At 39.1% G+C, this 17,500-nt stretch overlaps 1 protein-coding gene across 1 annotated transcript in view; it reads left to right on the top strand.

Moving 5' to 3' along the window:
• txnrd2.2 (thioredoxin reductase 2, tandem duplicate 2) overlaps positions 1–17,500 on the top strand; it is a 24,255-nt gene that overhangs the window by 1,924 nt on the left and 4,831 nt on the right. Inside the window, exons 6-13 of the mRNA XM_079252072.1 lie at positions 1,115–1,193; positions 2,261–2,323; positions 2,509–2,579; positions 9,717–9,736; positions 10,008–10,099; positions 10,194–10,368; positions 14,812–14,948; positions 17,329–17,424. Coding sequence (XP_079108198.1) covers positions 1,115–1,193; positions 2,261–2,323; positions 2,509–2,579; positions 9,717–9,736; positions 10,008–10,099; positions 10,194–10,368; positions 14,812–14,948; positions 17,329–17,424 — 733 coding nt within the window. The remainder of the gene's footprint in view (positions 1–1,114; positions 1,194–2,260; positions 2,324–2,508; positions 2,580–9,716; positions 9,737–10,007; positions 10,100–10,193; positions 10,369–14,811; positions 14,949–17,328; positions 17,425–17,500) is intronic.

The raw sequence follows: 17,500 nt of genomic DNA, 5'->3' as shown, positions 1-17,500 counted from the left end.
ATTTCAGTTCTATTTTCTTTTTTTTTCTTTTTTAAAAAAAAAAAAATTTTTCCTTATTATTTTAATGGCATGATTTTGATAAAGTCTGTTGCACAGACAAAGCAATTGCAGGACTGGTCTTCAGCTACTGCATGTTGACAAGAGTTTCTCGCTGGAGGCTGAACAGGTGTTAAGCTCAGTGTTAATGTTCTCAAACTGCACTGTGCTTTTGTCCTGTGAGATCATTTCTTTGTTATGTTTCAGCAGCATCAGTAGCATCGGTTTCATACAGGTTTATTCACAAAAAATATTATAGTAAATGAGTGTAGATATGAAATGAGGGTGACAGTGGTTTAGGTAGCTGAGACGCTTCTCATGTGACCTGATGGTCTGCAGTTTGAGTCCTGCTCCTCTATGCTGCTGCAGCCCTGAGGGGGACACGACTGTTCTCTGACGGCCTGTCCCAAGCCCGGATAAACACAGAGGGTTGTGTCTGCAGGGGCATCCGGCGTAAAACTTGTGGCAATTCTCCTGTGCGATGGTTTGTTGTGGCGACCCCTTCAGAGGGACGAGCCGAAAGGGATCAAGTGTAGATATAATATCAAGGTGTACATATTAAGTTAGATCTTGTCGGATTTTGCAGCAACCGCATGATTTCCTGTTACTATGGTAATCAAAAGAACATTTAAAACTCCAGAGCATGTTAATTACAGTCTACGTACAGACACAGCTAAACTGGTTCTAAGCTCAGTTTCAATACATTTGAATGAAGTCAGTCAGTTTCATAAAATCAATCAAGTCTGAACTGAACAGTTATCTAGTTCATAGAAAGAGTTGAGGCCATTCCTGAAGTTCGATTTGTCTTTTCCATCAACGAATGTAGCTCAGTGTGTCATCTTCATCAAACAAAGCTCAACACCATATTCTGAACATACCAAGTGATATGTGGTACTGGTTAACTACCGGGCAGCCCTGTAATAGCCTCCTCTCTGTGCTTTTTGCAGAACCAAGTGTAAATGTTATATCATGGGAATTTGTAGGAAATGTTTAAAAAAAAATGTTATTGTGATATTTAGTAAATTAACAACAGTTATTGTTGATAAATCTACATATGTGATGTTTTATTTTTTTACAGGAAGGTGAAATATCTGAACCTCAAAGGAAGTCTGGTGGATGAACACACAGTCAGAGGAGTGAATAAAGCAGGAAAAGAGGTACACTACTGATTCACACTAAGAGATGTGTATATATACATTTAACATTATTTTAGATATTATTATAAACACATTTAAACAATGTTAATCTGAACACTGAGCTCAATCCTTTCATTCCATCTGAATATATTAAATCCAGTCTAGCTAAAGACCGTACAGCCACGCTGCTCTTTCATCCAACATTTACCTGTACCATCATCTAAACAAATAAAAAGGTCTTTAGACTGTCAGGACAAATCCTCCATCCACCACAGAGCTGAAGCGTCATCTCTGATGTCTTAGCAGTGATGATCACCATGTGGCATCGATCGCATATTAGACATGCTCTTGTTTTGTTGTTGTTCTTGTTTTCAAATATCATTATTGTTATTCCTGACCTTAGTTTCAGTCTTGCTGTAGAGTGTGAGGGATGCTGTAACGAAACATCTTCACAATGTTATTGCGTATCACCTTCAAAGCTCAACATAGCACAGAAATCTTGGTTTCCGGTGGTATTTCAGCGGAAACACAGAATATGGTTTCTCACATTCATTCTGTCTCAGAAGTATTTCCCTGCAGCTTGGTAAGGGTGCTGTTATATTGCAGGCTGTTTTGCAGAAAGTGCTGGTGAGATTTCTTGCTCAGTCTCCCTTTGCTGACATAGAGTATTTATGCGATCAAATTCCTCCTTTTGCATCCCTTCCCACATCACATTATCAATTAACATCTACAAAATCGAGTTTTGACATCTGTGAATCGATTCAAAATCTTCACACTTGATCTCAATGCCTCTAAGTTCGGATTATTTCCCACCTCCCTCTCTGAAAGATGAAAACTAAACACTTATCTTCCTTTTTTGCCTTTTATTGAACAATTGCATTAAAGTGCAACAACTTTGAGCCCTAATGGACTGCTGTGCCTACTATGAATGCTGCTGCTTGGTTGATGGACTTCAGTTTTTCTGTCATCACCTTTATGCAGAATACTATGGAGAGCACTTCATTTCATTTGACACTTCCTTCTTTTTTTGAGGGATATGAGCAAAAAAAAAAAAAACTGGTGCCTCTCATTTCCGTCTCTTCTTACAGACGATCCTGACTGCCAGGAACATTGTAATCGCCACAGGAGGACGACCAAAGTACCCTACGACTGTAAATATAACCCATACCATGTTATTATGGTTGCTTACATGGAGCATTTTGATGCAGTGACGACGCTTCATGCGCGGGCCTCACCAAGAGGAAACTGTTCCCTCTTTGTTGTTGCATAACATTATCGATAGATTTGTTGATGGATAAATTAGAAGTTGTGTTTTGTACTGTAACTGTTCTAACAGATTCCTGGAGCGACGGAGCACGGCATCACTAGCGATGACATATTCTGGCTGAAGAAATCTCCTGGGAAAACGTGAGCATGCTCTTTTCCTCTTTCCCACTTTTCCATATCAACACTTCTGTTCTATTTAATTGCTATATAGAGAAGCTTTAAACCAGTCCGTGTCCTGTTTGCCTTCATTTCTTGTCAAGTCATTCAGATAATGACACGATCCTTGATTGTGGGAGTTGTAGCTTCGTGTTCTGTACGCTGCACTACAAGGGAAACAGGACCTCCGACCCTGAGAGAATTAATGCCTCTTTACCCGCTGCACTACCTTGCTCACTGACACGGTACATCCCGCTGTCACGCACTGTGATCATTCATCAGAGACGTGCAGTTTGTTTTTTTCTCCCTTCCTGTCAGCCTGTCCTCGCCTCATGATTCAGATTAGCCGCGTGCATCCTGACCTTTACAGAACAAGCCCTTTAATCCAGCCATTTAGCTGCTGTCATCACCTGGTTAATTGGTCCTTCCCTGACGTTTCCTCTTGGCACGTCACGCAGATGGTGACTAGTGGTTGTGGTGTACCTGCACTGCGGAGGCTGTTTGCTACGTGGTGATGGATCAATGGAAATAATTATTTCGATATTGAAACTATTTATGAATCAAGGTTGTCTACATTGGGGGATGTGGACCTAATTGCTGTTTGTCATTTTATTTTGTGTGGATTTTGACAGTTTTATATATTAATGGTTTAGTTTAGTTTATTAAGGATCCCCATTAGCTGTAGCAAGCTGCAGCTATTCTTCCTGGGGTCCGGCACAATTATAATATCAAAAACAAAAACTTGTAAAAAGTTACACAGTACATCAACATTTCAGTTCAATCCTGGAAAACAAGGTATTTACATCTTCAAAATCATCTCTTTACATCCATTTTTACATAAGTAAATGCATGCATGTAAAGTCCATTCATATCACATCCTATCATATAAACTATTCATTTACAAAAAATACACTTACTTATAATTGGATATCAACCTATATATTTGATTATCTATAATACAAATCTTCTAGTGCACCTCTATCCACATTATCAGTTAACTCTATTACACATTCATTTGTATTTATTATACTTATCATCAAACCCTTATAATTATGATTTATATAAATACCGGTACTTTTGAAAAAAAGTCTTTTAGTAATTTAAAGTTTTTAGGGTCAGTAGTAAATTTAATGTTCTTCGGTAGAGAATTCCATGTTTTCATGCCTCTGTACATTACTGTTCTTTTTATGGCATCTGATTTTGCTTTAGGCAAGCTAAAATTTCCATCTTTTGCATGTCTTGTGGTATGTTCGTGATTTCCAGCACTAAAAGCAAGGTTATCAAATAAAATAAGAGGTAGTTTTAATACAGATATATTTCTAATTACAACTGTCAATGTATATAAGAGTCTGTCTTTGACCAACAACCAGTTAAGTTTCTTATGCATTGTGATGATATTTGTCCTGAAATCACACTTCAGTACTGTTCGGGCAGCTCCATTTTGTACACGTTGTAGTGACTTTTTCTGTCTTTTAGCGAAAGGCTACAGCAGCCTGTCGCACGGACTGGTGCTTTACAGCATCAGTTTCTTTAGATGAAGTTTTTAGTGTCCAGAGTCGTATTAATGTTATTGAAGTTGCCAACCACTTGTTGACATTACAAAGTAACACATCACAGAATCAATATGGGAATCAAAAGCAACAATAAATCGTAACGGTGATGATAAAAAGAAAAATAAAGTTTTTTTATTTTCAACATTTCACAGATTTACCTAAAGTATTATCAGGTTTTTTTCTTTTTTATTTATTAAATGGTGTCAAACATTTGCCAGAGTTGGCCTTTCTAGCAGTGTGTGTTATACAAAGAAAAACCCAGAAGTTTCACTCCTGATGGCTTTGACTGCTCAGCAGTGCCTCCTGCTGATCAGAGGAGCGTTGAGCTTTTAAAGGACTAAATTAAGTACCAGTGTTTTAAATCTGGCCGTTTTAATCCCATTTTATGTCCTACTTTCATATGTTTGAATCACTGTGCAACACTCAAAATCTGTTTATGTTTGTACCCATTTCTGTCCTGTTTGTTTTTTTCTGTTTAGATACATACCAAAAAAAGTTAAATGAAAAATCTTGCCTTAGGAAATATGATTTATAGCATTTCACCACAGCAACACCGACAAACAACCGACTACACAGAGATCTGCATTTTTACTTGTATGGGTTGTAGTCTCATATATAAAACTATATTTCCAGCATAAAATGCCTTCTGACCCCGTTTTGGTTTTTTTTTTCAGCTTGTTGTGTCGTTTTCCTTTATGTTTTTGTGTCTCGTTGAACCCATTTCTATTTAAATCTGTCTCCTCTTAATAACTTAAGGAGCTCGGCTTCAGTTTCCAGTGATCAGGTGATATTTGGACGCTAGTTTTGACTTAAACTGTTTTTTCTGTTCACGTTTTTCTTGTTTTGATTCATCCATCCTGTTAGCACGGAAAAGAAATTGAGAGCCAGACAAATGAGACGACTTTGTCTCATTTCATCATATCATATATCATATATCATATCATATATCATATCATATCATATCATTATTATTATTATTTGTATGAAAGATTTTTAAATCTTTAATATTAATGGTGGTTACATGTCCTTGAAGTAAATGATGCAGTATTTCCTATCTGTGTCAGCATGTGGTGTGGCATCCGTGTTTTACAGGGATGTGAGACCTGTGTGCAGGATGTGCATTTTATCATACTATAAATATTTATCTGAACATATGGACCTGTCTGCTAATTTGCGTTGTTGAGCGATCCTCTGGCAACTGCATTGCGGCTTACTGCACAACCCACTTTCTCTTGAGATCAAGTTCAGACACATGACATGACATGTTCCTGTAGACTTCACTGCTGAATTTCAGATTATTATTTCCACCAGTAAAGCTAAACTTTCCTGACCTGAAATCTGCAAAACAGGCCCAAACTATGATGCTTCCATCACCATGTTTCCCCGATGGGCAGAGGTTCTTCTGGAGGAAAACTGTGTTTTCCTGAAGTTGGATGAAGCTGAATTATCAGAACTATGAGGACATTTGAGCTCAGAGCCTTTGCTGTAGTACACTGCTGATTGGTGGGGTCCTCTACCTCCCTTTAGGCGGCCATCAGTGTTCTGCTGCTATTCCTACATTTAGATACTTGCACGCTCGGGGCATCAGCTGTGGAAGTGAGGCCCAAGAAGCTGCAGGCAGGGAAGCTGCAGTGTGAGGGGGATACAGCTGAGGGATGGATGTCTAATGAGGTTTCATTCACACACACCTTAGTGACAGACTTGGTTTTGGGGCTGAAGTCCAGGATTTTGCTGTGGGCATGCTATCAGGAGAAAACACTGAGCGCATGCCAGTTGGTAGGAGGACTGGACAGTGTAATGAGATAATCTAGCACCTAAATCTCTGCTGGGCTATTTGCTCAGGAAGAGAAAAAAAACCCATAAAATAGAGACGCAAATATGAAAAATAATTGTCAGAACACACAGAGAACATGCTCAGAGAAAACAAGATCTTTATTTAAAAAAAAAAAAAAAAAGGATTTATTCAGCTCTATCAAATCAACATTATTATATGATGAATTAAGTAAATATTTTTTCTAAAAATGTCAGTGATAAAATATTGGAATAGTTGCTCTCTAACTATAAAAATCGTGTAACAGTGGTGATTAAAAAAAAAAAAAAAGGAAATGCTTTATTTTTTGCATGCTAGTACTTTTGGAAAATGAAGTTATTTAGTGTTTTTTCACATTCTTTGCTTATTTAATCATTAAAGTCAAAATGTCCCACACTATATCTGGCAAAACATTCAGAAATACCATGTTTTGCAAATCGAGTCGCATACCTGCGTCCACATACTCGACAAGACGTTTAGCAGATCCGCCCATGAACAACGATTACACACTCAAAAATAGAGGTACCAGTTTGTACCTAAAAAGGTACAAATGCTTGTCGCTGGGGGTGTACTCTTTTGAGAGACATTTCTGTACGCTTCAGTTCTGGTCTATTTTTGTATCTTATCAAGTTCAACCTCACCTTATCAAGTTATGTTTTTTATGTTTTCCACAGCATTAGGCCTGGTCCATGCAACTTAGCAATATTATCTTATCTTTAACCTAGAAATAATCTTCAAAAACTCAAAATACTGACCAGACATACACTTAGTTTGCAGCATCTGACCTTCATTGTCTGGTGTAGTAAATGACTGTTAAGTAGTACTACTGTCATCACTCAACTCTGCTCTAGTTTGTTACATTACAGCCATTAACATTACATTTTTCAATGCTGCAGGTACCCTTATGGTCAAAATGGTACAAATTTGTACTTTATGTCACTTTGAACCCTTTTTTCGTACTCTGAAGGTGTGCTTCTGGTCTCTTAAAGACCAGTATCGTACTTTTGAGAGAACATTTCTTTAAAATGTACCTATAGGTACAGAAATGTCCTTATCTTGCACCTCTATTTTTGAGAGTGTAGATGTAAAGGTGTCACTACAGACACATTATGATTATATGGAATTAAACGTATTAGAGTGAAGAAACTATGTACTTTGTTGTGCAAAAGAAAGAGTTTCCATCTGAAAGTCTGTGGGACTGTCTTTCTAGCAGTATAGCGACTGTGAAAACAGGAAATCTAACACCAGAAGGGCTGATGTGTGTCATGTCTCTAAAAGTTCAAAGTTGTTCATATTGCTACAGTAAAAATCTGCCTTTTTTTTTTTTTTTTTTTGTTTTGGTTTTTTTTTTTTTTGTTTTTAAAACTTACCATCATGGATCAAATACATGTTTCAGTGTTAATAATTATATCATGAACTTCTTATCAGGTTGTTGTCATATAGCTGCTGTGGTTTTAATGCACAGACTGTAACAATGTAGACTGACTGCACAAATGTAAAAAGATTAATTCAAACAAATTTTACAGGGAGCAAAAGATTTTCCATGCAGGGTTGTCAGCTGGCATATATTTGGTGGCAGCTGTCTGTGTTTTATGTTCACATGATGAAGAAACTAATCTTACACCAAAAATGAGGAAGACATCAAAACTTCTCATCAATGAAGACATTCATATGTTTTTTTTATTTCAAATCAAGCCAGCAGAGACAACACAAGCTGTCCAAATCTCTGGCTTGTTAGTGTGTTTGAAAACCTCCCAAAGGTTAACAAGCACTCAAAGATGGTTTAAAGCAAACCTCTACCTAAGTTCTTGGCCACAGTTGCCTACGTCGTGCTGCTGCTCCACTGACAGGAAACAAGCCGAAAGAGTTTAAACGTGTCTCTGTATTTGGACGACTTCTTATCCCAGTTGTCATTTAACTGGAAATCTGGTGTATTGTGGAATATTACCCACATTTTTTTTAAACTTTACATAACTATATAAAAAATAACAACAATAACGGGGAAAAAAAAAACCCACCAACAGCAAGAGTGATCGGTGTTCACATTAATTAACAATAAGTACCACGACTGTTTTTGTATATTGTTCATTTCTCCTGTAGGTTTTCACATTTTAGAAGTTGTAGCCTTATAGTGTGTGTAAGTTTTCCCATGTTATAAGTTTCTCCTACTATTTCTTTCCAGTTCTCTAAGGTGGGTGGGTTAGTGTTGCTCCATTTCCGAGTAATGGCCTTTCTTGAGGCTGCCAGAAGGATCTTGAGGAGGTATTTTTCAGGATTTGGAGGGGAGATTTCAGCTAAATGTCTCAGATGTAAAGCTGTACATGTTTTAGGTATCTCGTATCCGAGCTTTTAATCATCCCAATAACATCCCACATTTCTGACCAAGGCCGTCTGACTATCTCACTTAGACAGGAAAATCAGAGAAAGAGAGAAATTAGACACATTAATAGTAGGAATGTGAATCTAACAACAACTCACAATTCAGTTTGATTCTGATTTTTGAGGTGACGATTCGATTCAGAATCAATTCTCAATTCAAACAGATTTTCGATTCTTAATCATTACACTTATGTAACAAAAGGGGCTAATTTCCAAAGTAACTTCATTCTTCTATAAGCTAGAAAGAACTGAGAAATAATTAGTGCCGATTCAATTTAAGTTGCGACACGTACACAAGTTTTTGCTCGTCATTTTTCTTCGTTTTAATTAGGAATTAACAGACCATCATTCAGCTGCTATAATGCTCAAGAAGACAAGTAAAAAGATCAATAAAAACAATAGAAATGTCCCAAAAATTTAAATTTTTAATTATTTGAAATAAAAAAAGAGAGATTTTTAACAAAAATATTAATTGTAAAATTGTGGAGCAAAAAAAATCCAGATTTTCAATTTTTCGATTCGATTCCCCACCCCTAATTAACAGTGTCTTTTTCTATGCTTTTTGTGCTCTGGCAAGATAATTAAAGGCATGTTCCAAACATTTAGTCAGTAAGTCCATTGGATGAAGATGTCACGATTGTTGCAGATGTTTTAACAGGGTTGTGTTTAAGTTGTAAAATGTGTGTCAGACTTGTGTAAAAGCTAAATAGAAGGTGAAGAAGGGGAAGGGGAACGAAGACAGTTTATTGGTGATGAAAGCACAGAATCAAACTAAAGCTCTTTACTTAATCTGTTTTGAGCCACCTGACAATACGTGCTAAGTGCAGCAGTGCATCACAGAGACGTGGAGGAGAATGGGTGCCGGGCTTTTAGGAGTTGGAGTTGGTGTGATCCGCCGCAGGCAGCTGGAGCTGTCAGCTGGAGCTGACTTTAAGGGGGAATATGTCTGCTTTGGAGGGGTACAAACAAGGGCGAAAAGTGCCTCATCCATGCGGGTGATGGGCTTCACTCACCGGGCTGACGTGTGGACTTGAGCCTTGAACATGGCACACCCCATCCGCAGGGATTAGCCTAAATGCTAGCAATTAGCCCTCCTCAGCGCCACACATCTTTATAGGTGGATTACAAGTGGGATTCACCTGGACCACACACAGAAACAGCTTTTACTGTCCTCATTTCTTACATTTTCTTCACACCTCTTCACTTGGGAGCTTATAAAGTTTTGTTGTTCATCACTTCTCTAATTCTGTGATTCAGAGTCAACATTTTCAGCCTTTCCTTTGCCGTGTTTTGTTTGGCCAAAGTGCACTGAGCAAATGCTGAAATGTATCTTATTGTATTGTTAGTTACTAAGAGCTTGTCTCTCTTTGTGTTTTGCAGTCTTGTTGTTGGAGCCAGCTGTATCCTTTTTGTCTGCCTCGGGGGGGGGGGGGGGGGGGGGGTTGTAAAAGAAGCCACTGTATTGAATCTGTTGACAATCAGTAGACACGCTACATAAAAATAACACTGATATTAGATAGTGTGTAAGTTTATAGCTCTGAATCTGGAGTTTCTTTCTGTCTCTCTTTAAAGGTACAAAAGTGCTTCCCAGGACTTTCAGCCCCCTTAAGTCACAGCTGCTGTACTTTTGAATAAATAAATGACTGTATTCCTCAACTCAGTATTATCCAGACGTGGCTCTTGAGTGTGCAGGCTTCCTCACAGGCATCGGCTTAGACACCACAGTGATGGTTCGCAGCCTTGCCCTCCGGGGATTTGATCGGGTACTGCTCTCTGATCTAAAATCTAAGTATTCTGGATGTAGAATGGAGTAATTACACCCCTTTTATTATTGGATATCCTGTTTTTTTTCTGCAGCAAATGGCAGGTCTGGTTACAGACTATATGGAAGCCTATGGGACCAAGTTTTTGTGGAAGTCTGTCCCAAACAGAGTGGACAAGCTGTCTTCCGGCGCTCTGCAGGTCACGTGGACTGACACTCAGACTGGCAGCGAGCACAACGACACCTATGACTCTGTTTTATGGGCTGTTGGTGAGTTTACTGTGAGACTACTGCTGTATTTTTATTTTTTTTTCATGCTAAAAAAATCTAATCTTTAATGATTTGATCACAATTTAAAGTGCAAAACAAATGACCTGGAAAGGTTAAAGGTGAGTTGAAGAAGAACAGAATTAAACACAAACAATTTTTATTAGCTTTGCTTATTTAAAAAAAAAAAAAGGATGAATATACATGAGATTTCTTTAGACATTAGCCTGGTTCACCATGCTTTCCTTGTTAAAGAGCTGGAAACGGATCCAGGAAGCCGCACCAGAACCAGAACCCAGGCACAGACTGGGTAAATGGACCTAGCTATTGCACATACAGGAATTGAAGCCAGATATTTGTAACGGACTTAGAGGAAAATGCTGCAGCTGTGTGTTTTTATTTTGCTCTGTTTGCTGTTTAAAGGCTAAAAGATCTGTTCTATTTTCTTCAAACTTGTATTAATATCTTTAAATCAGATTTTTCTGTCTGCTTTCTGCTGGATTGCAGCACCCACATTGTTTTTCTGTATTACTGTATACCTCCGAAATGAAATGAACCGCTTGCGTGACTGCATCTTCCTCGCACCACTTTCATCACCAGCCTGAGTAGATTGTGGTGTCAGCAGATAGTACGAGAATAAAGGCTGAAAACAAAGTAATAAAGCCCAACTGATGGGAATGGGCAGAGGAAGTGTTAATCACCTACTGCTGACTCCCTGGCTCCCTTGTTGGAGAATGGGCAGGATGGAGCAGGATGCACCCAGACGCAGGTCACCATGGGCCGCTCTTTGTTCTCAGGCTGCACCTTCCTGCTCATGCCAGCCCTGCGGAAACCAACCTTGCATCTGTCACTGCCATCCCTGCCCGCTGATCATCCCCAGCAGCCATCTTCCTCCTACTTATCTGTTCCTTTTCTATTATTCTATCATTTCAATGTTCTTTTTCCACCAGCAGCACCAGTAACAATGGAAGGAACATCCGCCAGCGCCGCCGCCATCGGTCTGTTTGCGTCGAGCGTTTTCCAAAGCAACATCTCACTTCCGAAAATGTCACTTTTAAGCGTTTTATTTGCGATTGTGTGCATGTGACAGGGACAAGGATGTGCGTGACCCTGCAGCTGATGTGATTCTTCCCTCTCGTGGCTGAATTCCCTCATCGTCTCGGTGTGAGACGTGAGATGCTGCGTCCCACGTGTTTCCTACATTCATCAGAGTGAGGAAAAACTTGACCTTTTGGGGAAAATAAATCATCCCATTTATCTCTGCAACAAACCATTTTCTGCACGTTTATTTAAATCTATGGTTATAAAAAAAAAAAAGCATACTTTTAAGCTCTTTTATTCTAAGCCGATAAGTGCTTCAGAAAATTGTCGGAGAAGTTTGCTGCAACTTCTCTACAACCTCTTTAGGGCTGCATGTAAAAGACGGTTTTGTTCCCATCCAGTTTAGTGAGAACAAGTCGCTTTGTGACGTCTGCTCTTTGATGTGTGGATGCAGAAGTTATGAGTACAAGGCCACTTCCCCTGGCTGTGGCCTTACACTAGAGGCCAGGCGGGGTCCCGGGCCTCTGTGGAGTTATTAAATGTCGGAGGGGACTGGGAGACAGTATTACCACTGTCTACCACATCCTTCTCCGAGGCTCTGCCTCCCTCCACCTTTCCCCTGCTCCTTCCTGACCTCATGGCCGCTCCCCTGTCCAGGTGTGCCCATAGAAACACAGCAGGAAACAGAACATTTCCAAGCTTCCTGTCTGCGTACTTAAACGGAGCACATTAGTCTTCTCCATTGCCGCCCTCTACCAGTACTCAAGGATGTCATTTAAAAACATTTCCTTTTTTTTTTTTTTTTAAACTGGCTGCTTCACACAAGCAGCAACCTTTGGGGGTAAAAGAAAATAAAGCTTGAGTAGAAATGCTAAAAGGTTTTAATTCAAACGGCCATCTGGGATGTTTAAAAGATGAATGCAGCCGGCATGACATCACCCACTGCTTTGTAGGCTGTCATGTTGAAGCTTTTGGGTTGTTTTTTTTTTGTTTTTTGTTTTTTTTTTCTGATTTCGCCATCCATATTGTAGGTTTTCAGTGCCGCAAATGGACGTACGAGGGGTGACAGAAAAGCACACTGTTAGAGGACGCTCACCTGTCACTCGGTAGTTTTGCTTCAAACTTTTGAATGAAATTATTTGTCATCAAGTAGAAACTTTTTGTTTTATTTGAGGGGTTTATAGGTCATTGAAGAAACAGAAGTTACTACAGTAAATAAAGGTTGTTTAGAAAACCTTCATAAAACATTTGTCCATATAATTAAGACTGATTTGATAGAAATAATAAATTAATATTAAAATAACACTTTTTACATTAACAAATTTCAAATTGCTCCAGACTGCAAATGTAAAAACAACAAACGGAGCAAAACTTAAAAGCATAAATTAGTTCTAGAGAGGAAAATCCGTTGTGAGGAAAAAGGAATGTAAAACCACGCCTACAAGAAAATCATCTAAAAATCAAAGGTTTTGCTAAAAAGAAAATCCTCAAGTCACTGTGAGCCGTTTAGGTGCCAGATGGAAATCTGTCATGTCTTACAGCTCAGTGTAGGACCTGTTCTTTACAGCTATATACCTGTATCCAATAATACACAAAGCTGCAAGCTGTTTTTAAAGTATAATAACTATTATATGTTGCCTTTAACCAAAAGATTCATTTGATCCTGACACTGAGTTGCATGCAGTCCATCAGAATCAGTCAAAAGGTCTGAGGTGATCTCGTCAACCTAGAAAACCGATTTTTCTTTAGTGATGATAAAAGGTTAAATCATCTAAAACTCCGGCCTGTGTGGGAGTGATCAGATTGGACTATAAAGGCTGGCAGCGGATGCAGATAAACCCGCCACTGTCATCACGTTGCAGTTAAGATGTAGCTGAAGTCTGATGTGTGCTATGACATAATTTTATACAAGTGGATACAAGCAGACATTGAGCCAACTGTGAAAGAACATACACACACACACACACACTGAGTCAAAGTTGCGTGTCTTCGATTTTTTTGTCTCTGCATTTAATTTCTTATGTTTCAATTGCAAACATGTTCTACTAAGTTTCTGCTTCTTTTTTTTTTCTTTTACTTTCTTGCAACTCTTTATCTGTTTGCATCTTAAAATGTTTTTTGGCTTGAAATGAAACACTGGTTTCTGGGCAGCGTGCGCGATCCATTCCTCCAACAATAACAAGCTTCCGTCTAGTTGCTCTCCCTTTTGTCTGTGTTCATTAGTTTGATCAGATAAGCTATCAGCTCTCATTTTAACATGCGGAGGTTTGTTGTGGCTGTTTAGCAAAGCGGTCTTGAAGCTTCCTCTTAATGCCGCAGCAGGCTCTCCCCACAACGGACCACTGGATATTTAAACCAAGTCTCTTATAGAACAACCCGCTGTTGTAGTGTCCATGCCGTACAATGGAGCACTCTCTGCTGCTGGACCTTCAGACAGGAAGACCACAGTCTGTAAAACGCTTTTATTTAAAGGCCAAAACAATGTCTTCATTTCACCTCGTTTTTCTAGAGTTTTGATGAGCTGAAGAATGACACATATTGCAGCGTTTCGGTCTCACAAGACAGGAAAATATTTAGAAGCCCTGCCTTGGGAATCGGTCATGACGGGCTGACTCCCCCCCCCTGTCGTCATTCTGAGTGCTGTATCCCATTCAGCCACACACGCTGCGGAGAAGCAGACAGTTCCCTGTAGCCCTCTCCTGGTCTGAGAAGAGGGGGGAAGGACGTTGTTCTTCGGCTCCAGCCAGGAAAAGGGGTCTCGGGGGTTTGTTATTTTTGCTGTGCGATAGCATCTACATGGGTACCTCATGGCTGGGTGTTTATTATGCTATCCAGGCAGGTTGTAAGGAGCTGTGCTGAGGTAGTGGGGAGGTGGGGGGCGTTTGGTCCAAGCTCCATCACCATGGAGACTCGGTGTCGACAGCATCAGTCAGCCATCCCCCAGGAAGTGTCAGAATTGGCACCTTGGGATGTCCCATGGGGTTTATAGGGTACACATTCCCAGCTGCTCATTGGGTGCTCCTCCTTCTCAGCTGGCCAGATGTTTCCATTCAATAACTTTTACCTTCAGCTGTTTTTAGTAGAGATACTGGTAATTAATGTTCAAATTTGAGTTAATCATTATCCAGAACCCAGAAATGTTTAGTTTTGCCCTCCATTTGCAGCTCTTTGATTCACAAGTTGGTTTTCTAATAAATTATTATTAGTTCGAAAGGTTTGCACAGATCCCTCCTCCTCCCTCTTTGTATTGTCATATGTTTGGAGAACTCCTGGATTTTAATGTTATGTGAATTAGAACCAAAGCCAAATTCTCTGTGAGCACTCTTCCTTGTCCCACCTCACACGCCTCTTATCAACATAACCATGTAATGTTGTCGCTCTGTTGTTTGCTCTCGTTAAACTCAGGCAGAGCTCCTGAAACCAAAGCCCTCGGTCTCGACAAGCTTGGCATGCAACTCAACAAAGAGACAGGGAAGATAGTTGTCGGGGCAGATGAATCTACCTCAGTGCCAAACATCTACGCTTTCGGTGACATCGGCGAGGTAGGTATCATCAGCAGATGCCAGTCTGAGCGCAGAAACGGCTCTAATTACACTCTCAACTGCAAAAGCTCTCCGGATAATTATTGGTCTGAATTTAAACTCAACACTATGTGAACAAGTTACTGGAAGTCCACACCCACACCAGTGACTGTAAATGCTTTTCATATTTGACACAGCTGGCCTGAGTATGTGTTGACTCCATTATATAAAAACCCCAGTTGACTCCATTTATTTCACCTCCTCCTGTCAGATTATATGTTAACAGTTGTTGGTTTAGCATCTAATTTTGTTGAAGGCGATCCAAATCCAGTTTTGTCACAATAATTTGGCCAATTTTACCCAAAAAGGCTTAAAAAAAAAAAAAACTGAAAAAAAAATATTCTTTGATTATTATTCAATAGTTATTAACATTATTAATATATTTTGACAGTTGTGGAGCTTTGGTCTGTTGATGAAATGCAGAAAAGAGAAATCTTCCATACATGTGCACATAACTTTCTTTTTTAAAAATTCCAATCCTGCATTTTTATCCATTTAATATGATTAAATTTTCTGTTTTGTATAAAATAATTGATTACTGTGTTGTAATGCACACATACATAACACACGCTATGAGGTGGATAATATAGCAGGAAATATAAAAAATGAACCAGTTTAATTTTTCTAAATTTCTTAAAAGTCAGTCTGAAGAGAGATTTTGTTGTAAAGTAAACAAAGAACACATATAAACATAGTGTTTCTTTACCGCTAACATATCGTTGCAGTGTGTACTGACAAGTAGCTCAGTAACACCAAATGCAAAACATTTTCTTTGGTATTTTTAAAAAAAATAGAAGTTATATCTCAGTTCAAGAAAAAAATGAAATATGTTTCAATTTAAAGAGCTTTTCATAGAAAAGGTAGTTGCAAAAACTCATGATCAGTTCAAACATTATACCAGTTTTTCTCTTATCTCTTGGAGCAGACAAACATATTTTGTTCGGACCTGCAAAAACCCGATTGCAGACGTCAAAGTCCGCCTTCGTACATGCAGTGGAGCTGGATCCATGTGAATACAAGTTAAACCTGCTGCATGTGTTGTCGGTATTGTTTTTTCACCACGACCAGCTGCGAGCTTCCTTCCTGCCTCCCAGGTCTCATGACACACAAACACACTCACAGAGCAGCGTCTGTGATTGACAGCTCACTTTGATGAATCACAGTCCTCTCAAGTTTGTCTGTCAACTTTTCACAATATTTTTCCTGTGCTTCTGAAAGCTCTGGGGTTGATATCTCATTTGATTTGCCTCATACCTTTTTTTTTTTATATATATAAATCTTGGAAAGGAGTGCCTAGAAAAGTTTGATAATGCCTCCTGCTGTCTGGCATGTAAACAGTTACTGGAACACCAAACACGTCCACGTACATGCAGAGGTGCAGGAGATGTTTTCAGACAACAGGATGTGCGGCAGTAATTTAACAAGTTGAAGTCATGCCTTTAGAATTGCCCTGCAGCCCTACGGTTTCCTGCTCAGCTCACTTCTCCTCGTAGCTCCATGGTTATGAGGCTTTCTGTTAGTAAATATTTAAAATAATAGAAGTAAAGGTTTGGGCAGACATTTTATTTTCAAGTCATTTTCGTTCTTTAAATTGTAAGATTCTTGTTGTAGTTTACTGACTGACTCATGAATCACTTTCTGCGTTTAACTTTTGTACAGGTTCTGTTGGGAAATTGTGCAACCAGGTATTTTGGCAACAAAACTGAGCAGTGGTCAGATCATTTGTTCAACTTTTACTTTTGATTTTTTTTTCTTTTTACTTATTTGGGTTCTTTTTTTTTTTCTTTTTTTTTTAAAGACAAAGCAAATCTGTCCCTTCATATGAACAGCTTGATGGAAGTATTAACATCACTAGATTGGCTTCAGCTCCACTGTAGATGTAAATCCTGTCCGTTTAGATGTTTGACTTGTCTCTAGGACAAAAGACATTTTATTTTACTGAAAGCTCTTAAAAGACTTGGTTGGAACTATCATAACTTTAAATTTATTCTTGATCAAAGACAGATAAAAAGCAGGTTAAATATATTTTTTTTAAATAAACCATTGTTAGTCTGAGAGATGAGTGTAAATTGTGCATCTCACAGCAGACCCAGCAGTGTGTTTGGATCGAAGTTGACATTACATGGGAGATCACCATCCCAGCAGCAAAGCACACACATGGGGTTGTAATAATATGAGTGTGTTACTGATGCAGGATGCAGCGAACCTGACCACATGGCAGGCATCATGAAAGTTTTATTCACATCGTAAAATTTAATTTATTCTGAGTTTTTTCCCTTCAAAATAAAGGTTTTAACCGCGATATGTCTACTGGAATAACTTCAAGTTTCTTTTGTTTTAGGGTCGGCCCGAGTTGACCCCGACAGCCATTAAAGCTGGAAAGCTCCTCGCCCACAGACTGGCTGGTCAGAGCACGAAGCTTATGAACTATGACAACGTAAGGAGCACACCTTAATGCAACCGATGCTTTCCCTCCGTCTCTCCACAGCTTACACCTATGTGGTCTTTACTGC

This window comes from Telmatherina bonti, assembly GCF_933228915.1.
Source record: "Telmatherina bonti genome assembly, chromosome: 13".
In the NCBI taxonomy this organism is placed as follows: domain Eukaryota; kingdom Metazoa; phylum Chordata; class Actinopteri; order Atheriniformes; family Telmatherinidae; genus Telmatherina; species Telmatherina bonti.
Note: the sequence above shows the minus strand (reverse complement) of the source record. Positions and strands in the feature narration are given on the sequence as shown.